General features: G+C 38.1%; 4 protein-coding genes across 6 annotated transcripts in view; 2 read left to right on the top strand and 2 right to left on the bottom strand.

Annotated features, from left to right (window-relative positions):
• The first annotated feature begins 3,591 nt into the window (after nucleotides 1–3,591).
• Nucleotides 3,592–6,910, top strand: LOC103505549 (transmembrane protein 121B-like). The gene is made up of 4 exons (XM_026820870.1): nucleotides 3,592–3,693; nucleotides 4,503–5,032; nucleotides 5,811–6,018; nucleotides 6,514–6,910. The coding sequence occupies exons 2-4, from the start codon at nucleotides 4,568–4,570 to the stop codon at nucleotides 6,864–6,866; spliced, it is 1,026 nt and encodes a 341-aa protein (XP_026676671.1). The 5' UTR covers nucleotides 3,592–3,693; nucleotides 4,503–4,567; the 3' UTR covers nucleotides 6,867–6,910.
• Nucleotides 6,911–7,754: 844 nt separating this feature from the next.
• On the bottom strand, nucleotides 7,755–10,036 carry LOC103505548. Its single transcript, XM_017442469.2, has 2 exons — nucleotides 8,948–10,036; nucleotides 7,755–8,288 (listed from the first exon to the last, which is right to left on the bottom strand). The coding sequence occupies exons 1-2, from the start codon at nucleotides 9,788–9,790 to the stop codon at nucleotides 7,755–7,757; spliced, it is 1,377 nt and encodes a 458-aa protein (XP_017297958.1). The 5' UTR covers nucleotides 9,791–10,036.
• A 47-nt stretch (nucleotides 10,037–10,083) lies between these two features.
• On the bottom strand, nucleotides 10,084–12,429 carry LOC103505542 (single-strand selective monofunctional uracil DNA glycosylase). 3 transcript variants are annotated; one of them, XM_008469879.3, is made up of 4 exons: nucleotides 12,190–12,429; nucleotides 11,530–11,835; nucleotides 10,862–11,128; nucleotides 10,084–10,510 (listed from the first exon to the last, which is right to left on the bottom strand). In XM_008469879.3, the coding sequence occupies exons 1-4, from the start codon at nucleotides 12,229–12,231 to the stop codon at nucleotides 10,238–10,240; spliced, it is 888 nt and encodes a 295-aa protein (XP_008468101.1). In that variant the 5' UTR covers nucleotides 12,232–12,429; the 3' UTR covers nucleotides 10,084–10,237. The 3 variants fall into 3 exon arrangements, with proteins under 3 accessions (XP_008468101.1, XP_017297965.1, XP_008468103.1); XM_017442476.2 differs by having other exon boundaries at nucleotides 12,104–12,231; XM_008469881.3 differs by having other exon boundaries at nucleotides 10,085–10,510; nucleotides 12,314–12,429.
• A 3,931-nt stretch (nucleotides 12,430–16,360) lies between these two features.
• Nucleotides 16,361–22,727, top strand: part of LOC103505547 (pre-mRNA-processing-splicing factor 8-like) — a gene marked incomplete at its 3' end in the record, with an annotated part of 28,514 nt that continues 22,147 nt past the window's right edge. The window contains 6 exon segments of the mRNA XM_017442468.1: nucleotides 16,361–16,420; nucleotides 16,980–17,253; nucleotides 17,608–17,776; nucleotides 18,260–18,424; nucleotides 19,957–20,172; nucleotides 22,494–22,693. Coding sequence (XP_017297957.1) covers nucleotides 16,998–17,253; nucleotides 17,608–17,776; nucleotides 18,260–18,424; nucleotides 19,957–20,172; nucleotides 22,494–22,693 — 1,006 coding nt within the window.

Raw genomic sequence — 22,727 nt, 5'->3', positions numbered from 1 at the left:
TGTATAATGGAAATAATGTAATCGATATTACCTATGGGGCAGTTTTAGAAAACAAATCAAGTTCTTTTTCTTTCCAAGAGTCTGCCAGCCTAGTTAGCTTGGAAGGTAGCCCGCCTGCCTTGTAACGCTAGGTCGCGGGTTCGATTCCCGTCCGGGGAAACTTTATCCTGAGTTTCGTTTTTGGAACGGCTGGTTTTCCCTATACTGTCCACCTTCTCTCTTCGAAGTTATTCCTTTTCAAGAACGAGATTTCCTTACGGAAAGCTTGTGGAATGTTGAGAAAAGGATATACTTGAATATGCATATTTTATGAGTTATGAGGTTGATAAAATGAGAGTGGAATGATTTTGCTTGCTAAAACTATCAATTAAAATTAAAACATATGTATGTAAGTAGTTTACATTAGTAAGCTGCCAAAAATTGTACTCTACGTTTAAGGGATAATACTTTAGGCCACACAATAATGTAAGAAAGAGACATGGTAAAGAGAAAAACTACATTCTATCAAGCTAATACCCACAAAAAATAATACGCGTTTAAGCACAAAAAAGAGAACAAATATTTAAAAAATAAAATTAATGTTTGGTATGCTAGCAATAATAAAGTTAAAGGTACCTCATTCAATGGGTATGAATAAAAAAAGTACCGAAGTAAAAATCAGAAAAAAAGTTTAGTAAGCTAAATTAATTAATAAATATCGATATTATAAGTTATAATACATAGATCCTAAATATCTTTTTATAAACACAGCCAGTGGTGGTCATTTGTTCGTTTTGATTAAGCCTCGGGTAAAAACGTCAAAAAGGGGAGAAAAAAATCACCCGATTACATTACTTTCCTTCCTATAGGATAAAGAAAGTAAAAACAATATTGAATGTACATGGGTCATACTGTGGGATGGTCATGTTACGACACAGACCACACGAGTCTAATGTAGCAGTTCATAGCTACAAAATAAAAACGGCGAAGGAAAAACTTTTTTAAGTCCCTAAAGCCCACTCTGAGGCTTAGGTGTGGGGGCAACTGCCCCAAGGGATGAGTTGAGGGGCCAAGAGGTAAAACGAACGGACTAACTAACCCACCTATTCGTCAGAAAAACTATTCGTTTGAACGAGTTGAATGATTCACTACCCCCCTCTCCCCTCTTGCCTCTTACTAGACATGAAGCTTGTTTAGTACATCCTGCAGTTCCACACTGTCCTCTGTACAGTCTAACACCTGGCCAAAAACAATGATTGTTAGAATAGAACATAATCTTGTTTATACTGCCAGCAAAGGACTAAAAAGTCTCTTTCTGTACAGTCTAAAACCTGGCCAAAAACAATAATATTGTTAGAATAGAACATACCTTGTTTATACTGCCAGCTAATAATAATAATAGTGCTTATTTATACCGTTCCCATAGGACTGAAAAGTCCCTTTACTCCAGCAGGATTGAGGATAAAATTCCATACTTAGGCTGGGACTGAACCCTTGGATTGAAAGCTAAGGACTAAAAAGTCTCTTTACTGGCTTTAGGTCGTGGTTATGTACCGGGTTGGGTTAGGTTCGGGTATCGTTTCTACAGTTTGGCATGGGAGTGGTAACTTATAAGTTAGCTCCCATGCCAAGCATTAGAAACAATATCATATCCCAAACAGTCCGAACCTAACCCAACCCGGTACATAACCACGACCCTACTCTTGCAGTCTAGCAAGGTTTTCTACCCTACTCTTGCAGTCTAGCAAATTTGTTTATGGAAGTTTAAAAATCAGAGTAGTAATACTGACTTTTTAGTGAAAAAGATTTACCTATATGGCCAAAAATATTTTAATCAAGAAATGTTTTATTGTAAGGTAGGTGGTACCTATTTATTTACAAAATTTATTTGGCTATTCAAGCCAATTTTCCCCAGAATCACTAATGTTACACTTGTTGTGTGTATACATAGTACTACATAGGTAAATGCAAACTGATTAGGTAGACATTTTTATATAGATATAGCTTAGATCATATTATAATACTAGCTACCCAAAGTGAAATGTACTGTTCCTTTACCTTTGCCAGCCTAGTTAGCTTAGTTGGTAGTGTGTCTGCCTTGTAAGCGCTAGGCTGTGGGTTTGATTCCCGCCTGGGTGGATTTTATCCTGATGGGATAATGTTTGTTCTTGGAACAGCTGGCTTTCTCTTATCCTGTCTTCCTTCTCTCTTTGATTTCGGGATGATAAGACCATAGGAGTTACAGTTCCCTCTGCCAAACCTCTTAAAAAAAAAAAAATCCTTTACCTTCACATCTACATGTTCGGATTTAGGAATGAATGTCAGTAGTTGACTGACCACATCCTGACTGTTGGCATCTGGTAATATGAGTTCCAACTGAGTGAGAATCACACTCAAAGCTATCTTGGACTTTTCATAACTGATGTCAGTCTTGTTTCGTATCTGAAAAGGAAATATGGGAAATTAATGTCATGGTACTTAGAATATACCTATTATTTTGAAAAAAAAAAAAAAATAGTTACCTTACAAGCAGCAGGGTTCTGCCGGAGGAGCTCTTCCACCCAACCACTTTTTTTTTACAGTGAGCCTGTAGAAATATTTTACCAGGGAGGTCTTGAAAAAAGTCAGAGGTAAAAATAGGAGAAATATTTATACCATATAGATTTTTTCTTCTTTTATAAACTTACATCTTGAATCAATGAGTATGTAAGTTGTTCATCCACCACAGGAATATTTCTATGCTCCATTGTAGAACTTGCATCAAGACAAAAAGTGCAATACCTGTGGAAACACAAAATTTAAAAATTAATGTTAGATACTCAGCCCTAAGCTTAGTGCATCAATAGCAGAAGTCTTGGAAAAAAACTCTTAGCAAGAAGACTTGGAAAAAAAAGCTAAAAGTCACAATCACAGACATGGTAACTTAGGTTAGTAGTTGGTAAGTAATATTATTTATAAACTTACCTTCAACTTTAAATTAGAAGCAGTAGATTATTTCACTTCTAGGGGAGTGACCACAACAATTTGACTTCTTTCTACACACTCAGCTCAGGAGCTTTGAATCTTTGATGGATGTTTTATCAGGTAAACAGCTTACAGCTTTATCCACTAACTTATATCTTCAGGCATAGCTCACTATTCTTTATAATCTTTATATCTTTACCGCTGACCACTGGACGATAAAACTTGCCATTACCACTTACCATTAGCAAAAACCAAGAAAAAATTGATAAGAGATTTTGAAATATTCCCGCTCTTTGGGGTTATCGATTTTATTTGGGACGCAATCGAATGACGTCATAAGGTACGTGCAGAAGAAAATTCAAAATTGCGACCCACAAGTTACGTCGGCTCTCGGGTGTTTATTTATTTTTCAGCAGATTAATCTTCTGATTTGCTGATAAATAAATTAGATCAGCATTGATAAATTCAAATAATATAATTTTCATTTAAGAAAATCAGCATGATCAAAAATGATTAAAAAAAAAAAGTCAAACAAGCACACCTGCGAGTTCTAAGTTTTCCTGACTTTTTCTTTCCCCTTCTCCTCTCATTTTCGCGGGAGTTTAAAATTTTTGTTTACACAAAAAACTGCCAAATTTTTGTGGATTTTGGACTAAAAAAGACCAATGTGGTAAGGTAAGTAAGGTCAATAGCTTTATCTGATTTTCAAGTGGTTAGGAGGACTAGAGGACCAAGATCCAGTGACCAGTGGTAAGTCCTTGATATTTGAAAGTCTTTTTGTTCTCCTTGCTTTGTTCTTTTGTCAGAAACTCACTAGTTCTTTGTTTGTTATCTGAAGTTGAACAATGCTACTCTAGGAACTTAAGTAGTTTATCATTGGTGATATCATACACTACTTCACTACTGGTAATCGATCCCTCTGTCTGGTAAGAACTTTACTTTTTCTCCTATGTATTTCATTTTGTGAGAATCTAATTATGTGTGAGGGGCTCCAAGCTTAAAATCTGTAAAAGTAAAAGGGTTTAGACAGCAGCTAAAAACATTCAAAGTAACAGTTCTCTAAAATTTATTTGAATCACTGTTTGTGGTTGACCTAACATGGATGAGTAGTCTTGTGAGGACAATAAAGAATAAGCTGGTTAAAGTCACAGCAATAAAAAGATAAGATCTCATAAATAAGGCTGACTTGATTTTTTTTTTTTTTTTTTTTTGGCCCTTGGGCAAAAGTCCCGTCAGGGGAAGATTGCCACCAAAGGAACTGTGCAGAAGTCATGTCAGTGGAAGATTGCTACCAAAGGAACTGGTAAAAACAAGCAGTGACCAGTGTTATTATAGGGTTAGGTTAAATGCAAAAAGGAGTTTTCACAATTAGAGCAGTGATTAGTGTTATTATAGGGTTAGGTTAAATACCAAAAGGAGCTTTCTTTTCCACTGTTGTGGCTTCTGCATAATTACCTTTTATTCTAATCCCCTGTTGAAATAAAGCACACTGCATAAGTATGAAAACACTGATTTTTCCAATATAATAATTAATAAAAAATGAGTTTTATCAATTTCAGACATCCTATCCCAAATTCCTCTTGGCCTGTGTATGATATCATTTGGACAATAGATCAAAATAAAAATGCCAGAACCCAATAGCAGCAGCTCACTGTGTTGTTTGAAATTATCAAAGAAACAAAAGTTCATCATCTTTCACCTCCTCGATTCTATTCTACTCTTGGCTGTTCAACTCATACAAGGATCAGTACTGACCTATTACATTTACACTCACAACAATGAAATTCAGTACTTGCTCCACAGTTTGGACATATTTTGTGCTCTTGTCTTCATAACTGCATTGTACTCATCCTACAAATACCTGGCTTTCTTCATTGACAATAACGAGTATCCTGACAAGCGCTATGTTGCGTCACCCAAGAGACTGTTCTCTCAATTCCCTACATCCAAGTTGGGAGTACTACCCCTGAGTTATATGTCTTGGGTGATTTATGTGATAGTTTTGCTGCTGAAAATCCAAATCATCTTTGGATCCGACTTGTTTGTCATTTTGAATAAGAAGGATAGTTTCACTCCTCAGTTGTTGAAGGTGAGTGCTTGTTAGAGACCTACTTTGGGGACCAAACCCTTGATTGTGATGAAGATAGCAATAGAATATCTATTAGCAATAGAAAGCTAGCAATAGTCCTCAGTTGTTGAAGGTGAGTGCTTGTTAGAGACCTACTTTGGGGACCAAACCCTTGATTGTGATGAAGATAGCAATAGAATATCTAGACCCATAAAATCATTATAGCTCCTATTCTTACCTATAAAATTAAGGGGAAAAAATCAAATCAAAATTTTGCTAAAAGTAGAAGTAAAAAAAAAAAAAGAATATGTAAGATGCTTTAGGTAACTTTGTTCCCACTTGAATAGGGCAAACAAATACCTTTCCTCAGCAGGAAATTAAGCACCAATTGACTTTTGTGCACCTCCCATTATACAATAACCCAAAAGCTGGTTGCCACTTTGAACTCTTGATATTCATGTACCTCCTAATATGCCCCATTATACAATAACCCAAAAGCTGGTTGCCACTTTGAACTCTTGATATTCATGTACCTCCTAATATGCTTCTAATCTAAATTTGTTCCAGATGATCATTGGATTAGCTAGTCTCGTATTCCTACTCCTGGTAGAGGCACACAATCGGCTTGAATTGAACTCGGAACGTTACAACTATGTCACCTCCACTTTTGTGCACCTCCCATTATACAATAACCCAAAAGCTGGTTGCCACTTTGAACTCTTGATATTCATGTACCTCCTAATATGCTTCTTGATATTCATGTACCTCCTAATATGATTCTAATCTAAATTTGTTTCAGATGATCATTGGATTAGCTAGTCTCGTATTCCTACTCCTGGTAGAGGCACACAATCGGCTTGAACTGAACTCGGAACGTTACAACTATGTCACCTCTGTCTGTTCTAAGGTGGGCATAGAAATATTTGACTCGGTGTCCCTCCTATCTGTTCTGCTCCTGGGAGACCAAGTACCGGCTCCGTTTGAACATATTGTGTGTATGTTAGCTGGTGAGTATACCTAGTTCTTATTAAGTGCAATAATCCTAAGCAAAAATGGACAAGGCACACAAGGGATCAAGAAGAGACCACCTTAGTTCAAATGAATTTATCCCATTTTTTTTTTTTTTCTTTTTATACCTTGTTTAAAAAAAATGTAGGTACATTAGACACAGTATATTTTCCTTTGTTACCCACTTGCTAAACAGGTTCAAATTAATTTGCTTTTTTTTGGGTGGTTCTTGATTGCAGGAATGTTATTCTTAAAATCAAGACATTTTTCAGAGTTAAGGGAAAGTTTGGTTCGATTTTTTTCTAAAAAAAGAAAAAATAATAAAAAGTTGTGACCAAAGAAACGTTATTCTCCTTTCCCTGTGGTGTATTCTGTTAGATGCTAGCATCTTCTTTTTCTTCGCCTTTTCCCGTGTACAGACGAGGTCGTTTTTCATCAGCCCTAACCAGGTTGATTGCTAGAATAAGACCTGAAAAGTCCCTTCACTCTTTCAGGCATCAACTTTCTCCTCCCCACGCTCTCCCTCTACCGCCTCAGCCTGCCCGACCGTCTCGCCGCCAAACTAAGCGAGAAATTCCCGCTCCAAGTATTCCACCATCTGTCACGTACCTTCCTCATTGAAATCCCGTTTCTCACGGTCCGTCTCTTCCTGTGGGTCACGTACAAGGAAGAAGCCAGTATGTTCATGATGAAAAACGTGTTCAATATTCTCGTCACGTTGCGGACGCTGCATCCAGAGTTGGTGCAGTATTTGAGCCGTGACGATCGAGAGGGCCACGAGCTGGACGCGCCCTATGTTCCCCACTTTGAGGCGGTGCCTTTGAAGCAGAACGGGGTTAGCGTGTAAGTAGAGTCCACACGTTGGTCGATTGACATTGTCTCAAACACGTCCACACTTTAACTCTTTTTTAATGTATTCTATCAAAATCCTTCGATCTGACCTACTTCATATAAGTTCTAGTCGATGTCGATCGACTTCAATCAGCTTTGAATTATTTAATTGCCTTTGAAGCAGAACGGGGTTAGCGTGTAAGTAGAGTCCACACGTTGGTCGATTGACATTGTCTCAAACACGTCCACACTTTAACTTTTTTTTTTAATGTATTCTATCAAAATCCTTCGATCTGACCTACTTCATATAAGTTCCAGTCGATGTCGATCGACTTCAATCAGCTTTGAATTATTTAACTATGGCTGTGGTCGTCCTCTTGTCTATACTATGGTCGATCGACAGCCTGAAACAAGTCCACACACTATAATCTTTTTCCAATGAAAATCCTTTGAACTTGCCTACTTTATACGGGCTTCGGTCAAAGACTACAACCAGATAAGGTCATAAAAACAGGCTTTTTGTTGGGGGACTATTCCTTCAAAGCTAATGGACAGTTAGACTTCTCAAACATTTGTATTGTGCCTGTTTAGGTTAATTTTATAAAAGTGACAGATTTTTTTGTTATTGCTAATTTTCCCTTTTTGGGATGATTACACCTGTTTTATATTTTCTCACGTGAGGGACAACCCTTTAAACTGCCAAGGTCTGCCATGCTAATCAAAAACTTTTGGTTATTTTTATGGTCGATCGACAGCCTGAAACAAGTCCACACACTATAATCTTTTTCCAATGAAAATCCTTTGAACTTGCCTACTTTATACGGGCTTCAGTCAAAGACTACAACCAGATAAGGTCATAAAGACAGGCTTTTTGTTGGACTATTCCTTTAAAGCTAATGGACAGTTAAGTTAAAAATTCATATGCATGTTTGCTAGGCGCATTTGCAATTTTGGCTCTATCTTCACATTCTACTGTTTGCGGTAGGGTTTCACTGAGTTGTGTTTCATTACTCTCCTCTAGTGAGATTTTTTGTTGAGTTGTATCTATTGGAACCTCTCTAACATTGGGAATCGGTAGCTTGCCAGCGCCATTTCCCTCAAGCTCGCTTACAAATTTACCTTTTGCCATTATCCCATCAGTAGGCTTTTCAATTGGAGTATTTGGATTCGTAATAGCGGAATTCACCTTGATATTCTGGATAACAGCATCATCCTTAGGAGTGTTATCATCAGTGTTTTCAACAATTTCAATATAATTCGTTTTCTCATCACTGCCCAGCACATTATAGCCGAACCTGTCGTTCGAACAGGCGAACACAATAGTTCGAATATTCAACGACAGGAGCGCTGCCATACACATAATACAGGGTTCCACATTGACTATCACTGTGATGCTTTCGAATACTCTCCTATAGGTGGAGGGATACTGGCGGACTATGTGAATGGTCCAGAACTTCACAGCTGCATACAATGCAAACTTGCATTTTATGAGATGCAGTTTTGTGAATTCCTATGCGGTAGAACGCTAAATGCGCTGGGCGTGAAATGATATTTTTTATTCTGCTTAGGTGACCGTAGAGATTTCTTCGCTGAAGCAGAAAAACTGAGACGGTTTAACTGAAACCACTTGGCGAGGTTAACTTGACTGGAAAGGGTCGAGAAATGTCGGCCTTCTCTAGTCTTGTTTGCAAAAAAATCGTCTGATCTTAAGAAAAAAGAGAAAAAGTCTTTTCAGAAAGTTGAAAGACAGCTCAGAAAAACACAAGAAAAAAATGACCATAAAAAAAGCGTTTGCTCAAAAGCCCTTTTCTGAATTCCCAAAAGAAAAACGAGGGCTAAAAGTGCTATTTCATATCAGCATTGCCTACTCATATTTCTCTGAGTCTATACCTTTATATTTACTTCATATTTATATGTACCTACCTACCTACCCTTTGTTAAGTAACGAGATACATTTACATACATGCCTATATATGCAATAGTTCGAATATTCAACGACAGGAGCGCTGCCATACACATAATACAGGGTTCCACATTGACTATCACTGTGATGCTTTCGAATACCCTCCTATAGGTGGAGGGATACTGACGGACTATGTGGTCAATGCAGACCATTTCGGCATGTCGGGTGGCATTTTTGGTGGCGTTAACTTCGTTCATGCCACGCGCTAGGAGGATGTAGCCGCCAGAATTGGCGGCAGGAAACGTGTTTTCAGCTTCGGCTATGCCCGCAGATGACTTGCCGCCAGCTTCAGCTATGTCCGTAGATGACTTGGTGCCAGTTTCGGCCCTGTCCGTTTTGTGCACACTTTTATTATCGTTATTTGAAGAGTTGGGTCTCGTTTTGTCTACATTTGGGGTATCACTTGGCTCTGAGTTGTCTGCAGTGATATCCATATTTTCTACATTTTTGTGGTTCTCACTAAAGATAGAGTCACCCGTTTCGTGTACTCTTTTTCGGGTATTACTTAGTTTTGAGTTTTCGGCAATGATATCCATATTGTCACCCGTTTCATCTTCTCTTTTTTGGGTATTACTTAGTTTTGAGTTGTCTGCAGTGATATCCATATTTTCTACCTTTTCGTTGTCACTTGGTTTAGAGCTGTGTACAGTTTTATCCACAAGGTCGTGACTTTGGGCAGAGCTGACAGTTTCCAATGATTCCGAAGTTTGATCTACTTTCAAAGACGAACTTGGTTCATTATACTGTTCAACAGTGGGTTTGCTACTAGCTGCTTCAGTCATACAATCTTGTTTCTGAGATTGAATAGGTTTGGTTGGATTTCCACCTTCTTCTTGGTCGTTTTGTTTAGATATACGAGCGAGCGTTTCACTTTGGATGATAAACAGACAGCCCACGGGAACTTCACCATTTTTGAGAGATACTTTTGCTTCGCTCATCGACTGTAAAACCCAATGTTCGATGGTTGCAATGTTCATGATTAGGAATGTTTTGGGACCTAGGAGGGAGTAAAATAAAATATGAAAAAAATTCCTACTTAAAATTAGAAATAACAATGAAAAAAATGCAGGACTACCTTGCTTCAACTAGATTCGGAAAACAATAAAGTGGAGGTAAAACGAACACTTAAACCTAATCCTCAGAAGTACTCGAAAATCCTGAAATAAAAATATCACACTTATAAAAGTAGAAAATCAATGGCAGCAAAAATTAAGTATTAAAAAAAAAAACAACAAAAAAAAAAAAAAAAAAAAAAGAAAAAAAAAAAAAAAAAAAAAAAAAAAAAAAAAAAAAAAAAAAAAAAAAAAAAAAAATGTAAAGGTAGGAGTTGCTTGTTAAACAAGAGATTCAAAAAGGGATAAAAAAAAGGGACGATATTGGGGTACACAGGAATGCAGTTGAACCTTTTTAATGGACCTGAAATTTCACTCTGATGTGAAATAGTGGAGCACTCCTAAGTCTTTCAGCTTCTTTGTGGTATTCTCCACCCAATTTTTATTAGATGCTGGATTTCTTGGACTTGGATGTGATATGCTTGTAACTTTGACAGTGAAAATTCTGTTGCTCTTCAGGGCTTTCTCTGCCCGAGTTTCAGCGAATTTCCCGATGGCAATGACAGTTTCAATGCCGAGATGTTTGACAATGTCACTCAGGGATTTGTCACAAATGGAGTTGAGCTTCTCGATTGTTGTTTTGTTCTGAAACAGATGATATAGGGGAAATCTTTAATGTTTTATTACAATTATTACTTTCACTTGGGCAAAACGTTAAAATTATGTAAGTCTTGTCTTCTGTTCAGAGGGGTCCATTTATAAACATGTCAGGATATTTTTTGTTTAAACATAATTTATTCACACTATTTTTTACTTTCTATTTTTTTATTTTATTTTTTATCCATTTACCTTCCTGACCAAACAAGGACTTTAAAAGGTTTAGCTGAATTGGTCTGGCCACTTTAAGCTTCAGATGCAATAATGCTGGAACTTAGAAACTTCCCAGATTTGATATTTTTGGGCAAGAAAAGAAAGTGGAAGTGTTCTCATAGTTACCTTCAACTCAGCTGGTGTGATGTTTGTGGCAGTCTTGGACACAAAAGCTAGTGGAAAGTAATTGTGAACATATGCATGTTTGAAGAAATCAGCTGCTTTTCCATCACTCAGCTGACTTGCCAACTCCCATAACCTTTTCCCACTGATCTCACTCCGTGGGCAATCCAAACCTTTGATGGGTCGGTCCTTATGGAACTTTTCTGGTTGGTTGACTTTTCCTTCAATGTTCAAAAACCCTTTGACTGCCTTGACTTCACCAAAAGGTATCTGGAAAAAATGGAACAATCAGCTTTAAATTAGAATTTTGTTGATGGGTAAGTAATTACTTGTTAGAACAGATGTCCTGTTTTATGAAATTGTTACTTTTTCTGTAAGTACTTAAGTGATTTGAAGAATATATTCCCAGTTTTGAAGACTGTGTACCCACCTTTCATCTTGATGAAATTTGATGCCAAAACAGCAGAGCATACCAGTGAGATAAGATGATTAATACACTATAATACCCAAGACCAAATCAACACTACAAAAAAATGTAATCCCCAGGTCCACAGGCTCATAAAAAACACTTATAATACATGTGTAGGTGTATGAAAAACACCCAAAAAGGACCAACATAAAGTCCACATGACACTGTAGACCTGGCCGAGTAAATCTGAACAAAATCTCACCCCACACTGAACCATGCCCCAGGGTCCTGGATTCATTCCCAGAAATAGGATTTTCTTTTTACTGTTACAATACTTGTACACATATTTTGAGTGGAGTTCAAAAGCATAGTCCAGGGGATTGTAAACATACTCAACAGGAAACTCATATGTTATGTTACTGTTGGTGAGCTCATGAATAAGTTGTTTTTCAATATTGAGCACACCCTCGGCTATATCATTTTCTGAATTCTGTCTCTCGTCATCAATAGTACTTGTTGATTTACGTTTCATACCTGTTGAGGATCTTGATGCTGACATGAAGATGCTCTGAAAAAAGGAAGAATGCTAAGTTACCTAACATACTGTCTTTGATTCAATTCTTACATCCCTTAAATTCTTACCAAGGAATATCATTGTGTTTACTGCTTTTGTTCACAGTGTACTTGAATAAATTGATTATAGATCTCAATGTGTAACCTTCAAATTGGTAGACATTGGTCGAAGGTAAAAAAAGACTTCAACAGAACTCAAAGCACATTTTATTGGATTTTCCCTCACTGATTCAAGAGTTCAAGTAGGTACTAAGAATGTATACCTTTGATTGAGCTGTCAGAGGTCAGACCAGTTTAATCAGCGTTTTCCTCTACAACCAAGGAGTTAACAAATAATACAAACGTATACCTTCGAATGAACAAACAGTAGAAGTAGCAATTTTTTCTCCATTCTCTTCAAAGGGAACTATTAGTTGCAGTGTTCTTGACTATTTTTGCGATTCTATTGGATTGAAAGAATGCAGAATACTCACTGAGGGCTCAGGTGTTTCACAGGACAGGGAATGACAGTATAATTAATTAATTTAATTGCGTAGTTGTAATTTATTTAATTAAAAAGCACAAAACCACACTTCACAAAACGCGCCAGTTCAAGTTTTAAATTTCAAAAATTTCGCGGTAATCCACAACGGGAGGGGAGTACTTCGGCCATCTTGTTTTATGTTTGTGAAGCGAGCATTTTCCTCCTCTTTTAAGTGAATAATGCAAAGTTGCCAAAACGAGCATAAATTTCTGGAGCGTTATTTTTTTGTCGCCTGATTAACCTTTTTTGGTGCTTTAAAAATTCAAAAATCAGACCGAAAGACCGTATCTCTCTGCTTAAAAATTCATATGCATGTTTGCTAGGCGCATTTGCAATTTTGGCTCTATCTTCACATTCTACTGTTTGCGGTAGGGTTTCACTGAGCCGTGTTTCATTACTCTCCTCTAGTGAGATTTTTTGTTGAGTTGTATCTATTGGAACCTCTCTAACATTGGGAATCGGTAGCTTGCCAGCGCCATTTCCCTCAAGCTCGCTTACAAATTTACCTTTTACCATTATCCCATCAGTAGGCTTTTCAATTGGAGTATTTGGATTCGTAATAGCGGAATCCACCTTGATATTCTGGATAATAGCGTCATCCTCCATGCATATGAATTTTTAATGAACAAAGATGAACTTGTGGAAAATGTGAAAAGACAAGAAATGGCTGCTAATCCTAACACTGAACAAGTTGACGAGAAGTTAGACCAGCCAAGTTCAACCAGCCAGAGCTCAGACGAAAACCTTACAAAACCATGTATAAGTAGTAAAGGCCACTTATGTAAAGATAATCTGAATCCACAGAAAGGTAGTGATCAAGTACACTTTTGTAAACAAAATAGAGACCAATGGTGTACAAACAAACAGTACAGACTGTGCTTTCCCAATGGTTACCAGTGTATTGTGTGCGAGGAAGCTGATCTGTTCAGTGTGATAGCCCGAGTTTTGGACAGTGAGAGAATGAACTTGTGCCATGTTTTTCGTTATAAGAAATACGAGGCAGACACGCTAAACATTTTGAAGTTGTTCTATAAGGGTGTGAATCCGAATGCGCCGAAAGATAAAGTGAAAATTAGAAAATAAATTGTCACCCTTGGAAAAAAAAAAAAAATAATAATAATAAATGAAGTTTTCATTTCTTCTGAAACTAGGTCTCGGGTTCGATTCCCACGAAAGGCGAATGATTTAAACAGTTAGGGTTCGTTCTCGGAACGACTGGCCTCTCCTTCCTCTCATAAGGTGTATCCACACATAGTCGACCGGCCGTCGATCGATGTGGACTGAACCGTCCACACTGCCTCGATAACATAGTTTCACCTTGGCGATAGACGACTATGTTTGGACACACTTTTAGATTTCGGGACGATTTAATGTTACACGTTTCCTCTATCAAACCTCTCGGACGAAAAAATCTTGAAAATGACTAAGGGGTTTTTTGTGACCCTGAGATCACATACAACATTATCTATGTAGAAATAACGAAAATTATTAAATTACGAACGTATACAATATAATTTGTAATTAAAGTTATGAGTATCAAAAAGTATCCACACATAGTCGACCGGCCGTCGATCGATGTGGACTGAACCGTCCACACTGCCTCGATAACAGATTCACCTCGGCGATCGACGGCCGGTCGACTATGTTTGGACACACTTTTAGATTTCGGGACGATTTAATGTTACAGGTTTCTTCTATCAAACCTCTCGGACGAAAAAATCTTGAAAATGACTAAGGGGTTGTTTGTGACCCTGAGATCACATACAACATTATCTATGTAGAAATAACGAAACTTATTACGACAAAGTTAAATTACGAACGTATACAAAATAATTTGTAATTAAAGTTATGAGTATCAAAAAAAAATCACCTAAAATTAGGTAGGTAGGTAGGTACAAAATATTTTTTTTTTTTAAAAATAGATTATCAAAAAATTTGAACACCATTCTGAATAGAATAAGAAATGCATAAAAATAAATGAGATTGAAAAATACAAAATGCCAAAAAATAAATGCAATTAAAAATAACCAAAAGTTTTTGATTAGCATGGCAGACCTTGGCAGTTTAAAGGGTTGTCCCTCACGTGAGAAAATACAATGCAAGGAATTCTCGCATTCTGATTGGTTCTTTCATTTTGGGTTGATGACTCCTTGCTGCCATATCCATCTGGATAACGTATAAATACTACGTTTTTGTAACTTGCGGTAGGCACAACCATACCTACTGTTTGTATAGTACCTTATCTTGCATACCTACTTACCTACCTACAAGGCGCATGCTTTTATTGAGATAATTACCTACGTATAGGTACCTACAAACATACATATAAATATTACCTACTTGTACACCTACAAACATCACGTACGTTTACAGATCATGATTGAATTTTCTGTCAGAAAATCTTGGCCTACATACATAAAATCAACTACCTACCTAGGTATCAATAACGTCAAACTGTCACGAGAAAAATACTTTCAACTTTCAATGTATTGAGCTCGACATGAACTATGTAGGTAGCTGAAGTAGAAAAACAAAAAGAAGAAGAAAAACAATATTGGTTTACCCTGATACCGAGTTTTTTTTTTTTTTTTTTTTTTTTTTATCAAGCGATATGTGTTATGCCATCTCATTCAACATAATATCTTGCTGGTATTTAGCTCTCTTTTTGATCAGCATCCGGCTTCAGCTACACACATGACATGAGTAGCACATTGCACGCTCGTGTAGCACATTAAAAAAGGTAAAAATCGGGCCTTCTGAATTGAGCCTTATGTTTCACGGCTTCAATAGAGTGGTCCGGTGCCAGACTTGCCTAACCCTCAGTTCCTTCAAATTGAGATAATGAGACCAAGAGTTGGGCCAAATTTTAAAACCCTGAAATGAAGTATTCCAGCAACATAGCAGTTTCATCAAAAGCAATTAGTGGGACCGAAAAGTTTCACCGAACTTGGCGACCACTAAATTGCGAAAATTACATCAGCAAAAAACCAGGGAAGTTTGCCAGAACTTAAATTCGAAAAGTTAGAGTACATATTGCGTAAATTATTTGAAGTTCAATTCCTTTCTTATAAGACGGTTTCTGTCTAAATATTTCCACCTTTTTCAACAGTGCTAGGTAAACTGCAGGTAGATAACCACATGTCTTGATTCTTGAACCATTACAGAAGTCTTCTTACTCTATCCAAATAGGCACCTATTTCTGTCATTTTCGATCGTGGTAACCATATTCTCGGAATGTGTACATGACCTATGGGGTTGGATTGCATAAAAACATAGCATTTTCTTGAAGTAAAAGACTTGCAGTTTACAATGCAGTAAAAGACTCAGAACACACATCCTAACTAGTGATCCTATATCACTGGGTAATCTTATTTGAACTCCACAATGAAATTAGCTTAAATGGTATGTAAGCGCTAGGTCGCTGGTTCGGTTCTCGTGCGGGGCGATCTTTATCCTAGACACATAAGATTCGTTCTCGGAAACCGTATTAGCTTTCCAGTAGTTATAGTTCCTTTCTTCGAGGGAAAAAAGTACTGATATACGAGTACCTACCTCCTCTGACGAAACTTTACTGAACATCTTCAATATCTTGTTAAATAAACCAACATGAGATGTTTCTTTCATACTGAATTCCACCTTGAAATAAACAAAAGATGTTTCCATAGGGAAAACCTCAATGGGAACGAAGATTATTGAATTTGATGAAGCACAATAGATGGCCAAATGAGCATACTCTCGTACATGACATTAGCCAAGGCATATTGCAATACGGACTAAATAAAACCAGGCCGGTATCCAGGATTTTAGTGAGGGGGGCTAAAAATCAAAACCCAATAAAGTCATAATACAACCCTCCCTCGCTCCCGTTATCGGTTATAATAAAATTATCTGGTTGTTGGACTTGTTCGTTAATAGTTATGGCTATGGAATTTAGAAGACGAAAAAAATCACTCAGAAGGCCCTCTTTCACATAATCATTGAAAATACATACCTAAGTAAACCTGATTGTTTTAGTACTATGATTATGTGTTCGGATTAATAAAGCTGTTCCCTCCAGGTAAGTCTCGGAACATTTCCCAACCACCTCAGGCAACTGCTCTTTGAGGGTACCTTTCGGTCAATGGTCCACCGGTTTGGAATAGTATTGCGTCCAATCCAAAACCTCTAGAAGCCTTGTGCTTACTTTCAAATTGTGAATTAACCCGTTCTGAAAGTTTTATACAGTAGGTAACCAACAATGCTAACTTTCACTCTGACCCAATAAATGGAAGACCTTGGCTAGAGCAAACCCTGGTGGTAAGTAGGTAGAGGGGGTTTTAGCCTTAATAGGTAGGTACTATCCATTAAATAAGTATACTAGTATGCATATTCTATTCCATTCTTTTGACTCCAACAATTAAGCATTTACAAAGTCCTTAGTTCAGCCTCAAGACCAAATCATAAAATTCAATTTTTTTATTTGGTCTGGATAATTTCAATGTGCATACCATTTTGATCATCTATTTATTTATATTTTTTTCGAAAGAGCCTATAAAGCCCTATATCACTATGACCTGATTATTTGTGACTTGATTGACACCAAGTGTCTCATGGCATTGATATGTTTATGATTTCAGAACCCTTCATAAAATACCATGGCACTGCCACCTTACTTTGTGGCAGGGCCGAATGCCCACTGGGCAGCAGCCATGCTTCAACAGCAGCAACAAGCCAATGCCCAGCTGGCAGCTCTACAGGCCCAGTCTCAAGTTGCCGCAGCCCAAGCTCATGCCGTACAGATGCAAGCTGCTCAACAGAGTTTTGCACAGCAGCAGTCTCACAGTCAAAGTTCTGGAGTGCCTCCGCCCAAAGTACCAGAGTATATTAGTGAAGAAAAGCTTCAAGAGAAAGGTGTGTATTTACCCTTGTATGAGAGAATTCAAAACTTTTGTGTTTATCTTTATTGTTGTGCTCAAACATAAGTCAAGTTGAGGTTTCACATCTAATGTTATCTTTAATATTCATTCTATAGGAAGGTTTTGGTGAAATTCATTCTTTGGTATTGAAAGATGGACACTGGAGACTCTGGAGAGTAGAAAGAATGATCTGAAACAATTCAAGACTACAACAAAGTCACATTAAATCTTGAAAATTAGTAATAATTACTTGTTTTTACACTCAACAAGTCAAGTATTACCTACTTAACAGACAATATTATTATGTCTTTGTGAAGTAGCCTGATAAAAACATATTTTTCTTTCACAGCTCAAAAATGGCAACAACTACAGTCCAAGAGATTTGCCGAGAAGAGGAAGTTTGGCTTTGTGGATGCACAGAAAGAAGACATGCCACCAGAACACATTAGGAAAATTATCCGAGATCATGGAGACATGAGCAGTCGCAAATACAGACATGACAAGAGAGTTTATTTAGGGTAATCTTGCATTCTTGACTATCTTTTTTTTTCATTACACTTGATCAAAGGCATTATCTAATGGATATTTGAATGATTGAATTATTTATACCAACTTGTGGTCTGTAAATCCCAAAGGCATTGAATTTATAAACTAGGAGACAGCAGTTGAAATCTGAGCAGCAACATTGTGAACTGTATGTAAATTAACAAATTATCATGACTGACAGATGTACCCATTCTGAAAGTTAATCTGAGCAATTTCTTGTTTAATCTTTATGTATTCCTGCAGTTTGTTGAAATCTGAGCAGCAACATTGTGAACTGTATGTAAATTAACAAATTATCATGACTGACAGGTGTACCCATTCTGAAAGTTAAACTGAGCAATTTCTTGTTTAATCTTTATGTATTCCTGCAGTCCGTTTGTATAACTACCTACTAAACAAGTAAACAAACCTGAGAACCATGAGACTAATTAAACTTATCTTTTTCTTTTCAACAGTGCATTGAAATACATGCCACATGCTGTGATGAAACTACTTGAGAACATGCCAATGCCATGGGAGCAAATCCGAGACGTGAAAGTTCTGTACCACATCACCGGAGCCATTACATTTGTCAACGAAATCCCATGGGTCATTGAACCAGTGTACATTGCACAGTGGGGGTAAGTTGAAAGTTTTTTAATTGTTTGTTTTTCTCCCTAGTATGTTAGGTTTGTTAGAGGCTGTAACAAGAGAGGGCTTATTTTCCCAAACCTCAAGAGAGAAGGAAGACAGGATAGGAGAAAGCCAGCTGTTCAAAGAATTAACCTTATCTGTTTAGGATAAAATCCAGACAGAATTCGAACTTGTTGCCTAGCACTTACAAGGCAGATGTGCTACTCTCCAAGTTAACAAGGATGGCTTCTCTTGATGTTATTGTTTATGATGCCTTAAATCTATAAATGAATTAGGAATTTAGAAAAACTCTCAGTGTCAGCCATGATGAATTGCGTAGGGGTCCTGAAGTCAGTTGTTACATGTGTACTGACTGATCAGTGGTGTGGGGTGTAAGATAACATCTGAGATGACATTCTTCACTCCTGCACTGGTCTGGATAAAGTGCTACTCTGAGCCACTTATCTGAGATTTTTTTTTCCTTTATCTAATTATTATTTTTTTTTTAAAAGGAGAACACCTAGGTATCCATATCCAATTTCTGTAAAATAAAATAAATAAAAATAAAATTAAATTAAACGAAATTAGAAGCTTAGCTATGATGAGTTGCCGTAGGGGTCATCTGAACTCGAGCAATCATGTTTGCTGTCAGGTGTCTTGCTTTTGCCTTTAATCATTGATATTTGTCCGAGACAAAGTCAGGTTTCTGATGAGAGCAGGATGTCCTGGAAATATGCGGTTTACTGAGCTAAAGCTTTTGTCCTTTTCCTTCAATCCTTCAGCACCTCTATTTTCTTCTCCATTCTTATCAGATCATGTTTGCTGTCAGGTGTCTTGCTTTTGCCTTTAATCATTGATATTTGTCCGAGACAAAGTCAGGTTTCTGATGAGAGCAGGATGGCCTGGAAATATGCGGTTTACTGAGCTAAAGCTTTTGTCCTTTTCCTTTAATCCTTCAGCACCTCTATTTTCTTCTCCATCCTTATCAGGGGGACTTGAAGCCTATTCCCAGATTTTTTTTCCAATGTCCTGTAGGAGGTAACGTACATAATTTACATAAATGAGAGTGACAAACCTCAGTGGTGCAGTTGTTAACGCGTTGGACTTTCGATCTGGAGGTTGGTGGTTCGAGTCCAAGTCAAGTCATAAAATTTATCTAGGTGTAATAATCGGGGAACGATATTGGTGACAAGCATTTTAATATGCTTAACACAACAGTTGTTAACGCGTTGGACTTTCGATCTGGAGGTTGGTGGTTCGAGTCCAAGTCAAGTCATAAAATTTATCTAGGTGTAATAATCGGAGAACGATATTGGTGACTAGCATTTTAATATGCTTAACACATTTGAAAATTCCTTTCCATAAATGAGAGTGTTTCCCACTTTCGCACGACATGATTCCTTTCCGAACAACAAGTGGGAATGGGCCTTTATTGGTGAATAATCCATTTTCTTTAAACAACCTCTTTCTTTTATTGGGAAAGGTTTTAATTACTCTTTTCGTTACGGTTGAATAATCCATTTTCTTTATTCACCCTCAGTACAATGTGGATCATGATGCGACGTGAAAAGCGGGACCGTCGTCACTTCAAGCGCATGCGCTTCCCTCCGTTTGACGATGAAGAGCCGCCACTGGACTACGCAGACAACGTGCTCGATGTTGAACCATTAGAAGCCATTCAGATCGATCTGGATCCAGAGGAGGATGGTAGCATTTACAAGTGGTTCTACGATCACAAGCCTCTGGTGGGAACCAAGTAAGTGCAGTTTTTTCCCCCTTTGTTTCTTATCCTAAAATAGTAAGGAAACTTTCGACTGCCATGTCCGTTGTTTAGTGCTTACTTTCCGTGTCCGGAAAAACCAATAATGTCAATTATGTCGTTGTTTAGTGCCAGCACACGTTTTAAGGTCTCTTGAGCCCAAATCCAAAGATTCAGTGTTTCCCACTTTCGCACGACATGATTCCTTTCCGAACAACAAGTGGGAATGGGCCTTTATTGGTGAATAATCCATTTTCTTTAAACATCCTCTTTCTTTTATTGGGAAAGGTTTTAATTACTCTTTTCGTTACGGTTGAATAATCCATTTTCTTTATTCACCCTCAGTACAATGTGGATCATGATGCGACGTGAAAAGCGGGACCGTCGTCACTTCAAGCGCATGCGCTTCCCTCCGTTTGACGATGAAGAGCCGCCACTGGACTACGCAGACAACGTGCTCGATGTTGAACCATTGGAAGCCATTCAGATCGATCTGGACCCAGAGGAGGATGGTAGCATTTACAAGTGGTTCTACGATCACAAGCCTCTGGTGGGAACCAAGTAAGTTCAGTTTTTTCCCCCTTTGTTTCTTATCCTAAAATAGTAAGGTCTCCTCTTTTAAGTGAATAATGCAAAGTTGCCAAAACGAGCATAAATTTCTGGAGCGTTATTTTTTTGTCGCCTGATTAACCTTTTTTTGGTCACTATAATAAAAATATTAATAAAAATAACCTTTTTTGGTGCTTTAAAAATTCAAAAATCAGACCGAAAGACCGTATCTCTCTGTCCATTTGGCTTTTATCTGATTTATTTTTAACAGCGATTTCTTTTTGCAATCCGAGTGCCGCTAGTCGAGGCGCGGCGCCGCGCCTCGACTACTTTTTTCGGAGACGGGATGAGAGCATAAATTTTAGACACAAAAAAGTACATGCGGCAACACTGTTTCATGGAATCGGCTTTTTGTTTTCTTTTCAAAAGTTTTCCCGTGATGTGCGATTGAAAACGTTTTGGGGATTTCTGTGCCGCTAGTCGAGGCGCGGCGCCGCGCCTCGACTACTTTTTTCGGAGACGGGATGAGAGCATAAATTTTAGACACAAAAAAGTACATCCGGCAACACTGTTTCATGGAATCGGCTTTTTGTTTTCTTTTCAAAAGTTTTCCCGTGATGTGCGATTGAAAACGTTTTCATGGGGATTGGGGATTTCTCTTCCATTTCTTTTGATTTCTGCTTTATGTTATACATTTCCTCTCACAAATGGTTCAATATTAAAACCTGATTGTTTTAGTACTATGATTATGTGTTCGGATTAATAAAGCTGTTCCCTCCAGGTAAGTCTCGGAACATTTCCCAACCACCACAGGCAACTGCTCTTTGAGGGTACCTTTTTGTAGGGTGTTGAGGAGAGGGTTCTCCTACATTTTGACCATTGGTTTTGGAGATATAAGTTGCATTGTCTTCTTTTAAGTTATTCACACTATTCACAGTTGGTTCTAGGTATCCGCGGTTTGTTCGCGGTATTCGCAACGTGTTCGCGGTTTTTTCGCGGTATTCGCAATGTGTTCGCGGTTTGTTCGCGTTATTCGCAATGTGTTCGCGGTATTTGCAAGTCGTTCGCGGTATCCGCGGTTAGTTCGCGGTATTCGCGGTTAGTTCGCGGTATTCGCGACTTGTTTGCGGTATTCGCAATTTTGTTCCCGGTATTTACAATTTTGTTCCCGGTATTCACAATATGGTCGCTGTATTCGTAATTCGTTCACGGTATTCGCTACTTGTTCGCGGCATTCACGATAAGTCGTTCGCGGTATCCGCGGTTAGTTCGCGGTATTCGCGGTTAGTTCGCGGTATTCGCGACTTGTTTGCGGTATTCGCAATTTTGTCCCCGGTGTTCACAATATGGTCGCTGTATTCGTAATTCGTTCACGGTATTCGCTACTTGTTCGCGGCATTCGCGATTTGTTCACGGTATTCGGAAGGGGAGAAAAATCGTCTGTGCTGCAGCTCGCGGTATCCGCGGTTAGTTCGCGGTATCCGCGGTTAGTTCGCGGTATTCGCGACTTGTTTGCGGTATTCGCAATTTTGTTCCCGGTGTTCACAATATGGTCGCTGTATTCGTAATTCGTTCACGGTATTCGCTACTTGTTCACGGTATTCGCGATTTGTTCGTGGTATTCGGAAGGGGAGAAAAATCGTCTGTGCTGCAGTTAGTTTATGGTGCAAAAGGGGGTTAGAGACTTTTTGTGAAAGGATAAAGTGGTTACATTTCATTTTGTGTACAGTATACACGTTAATACATATAATTTTATGTTTTCCTCCTAGGTTTGTTAACGGGTCGACCTATCGGTTCTGGAACCTGTCTCTCCCTCAGATGGCCACCCTGTATCGTCTCGCCAATCAACTTCTGACCGACCTGGTAGATGACAACTACTTTTATCTGTTCGACCACAAGAGTTTCTTCACGGCCAAAGCCCTCAACATGGCTATCCCGGGTGGACCCAAGTTTGAGCCCCTCATCAAAGGTGAGCTATAACTCGGCCCATACATAAGTCTTAT

Source organism: Diaphorina citri, unplaced genomic scaffold, assembly GCF_000475195.1.
Source record: "Diaphorina citri unplaced genomic scaffold, Diaci psyllid genome assembly version 1.1 scaffold181, whole genome shotgun sequence".
In the NCBI taxonomy this organism is placed as follows: Eukaryota; Metazoa; Arthropoda; class Insecta; order Hemiptera; family Psyllidae; genus Diaphorina; species Diaphorina citri.
Note: the sequence above shows the minus strand (reverse complement) of the source record. Positions and strands in the feature narration are given on the sequence as shown.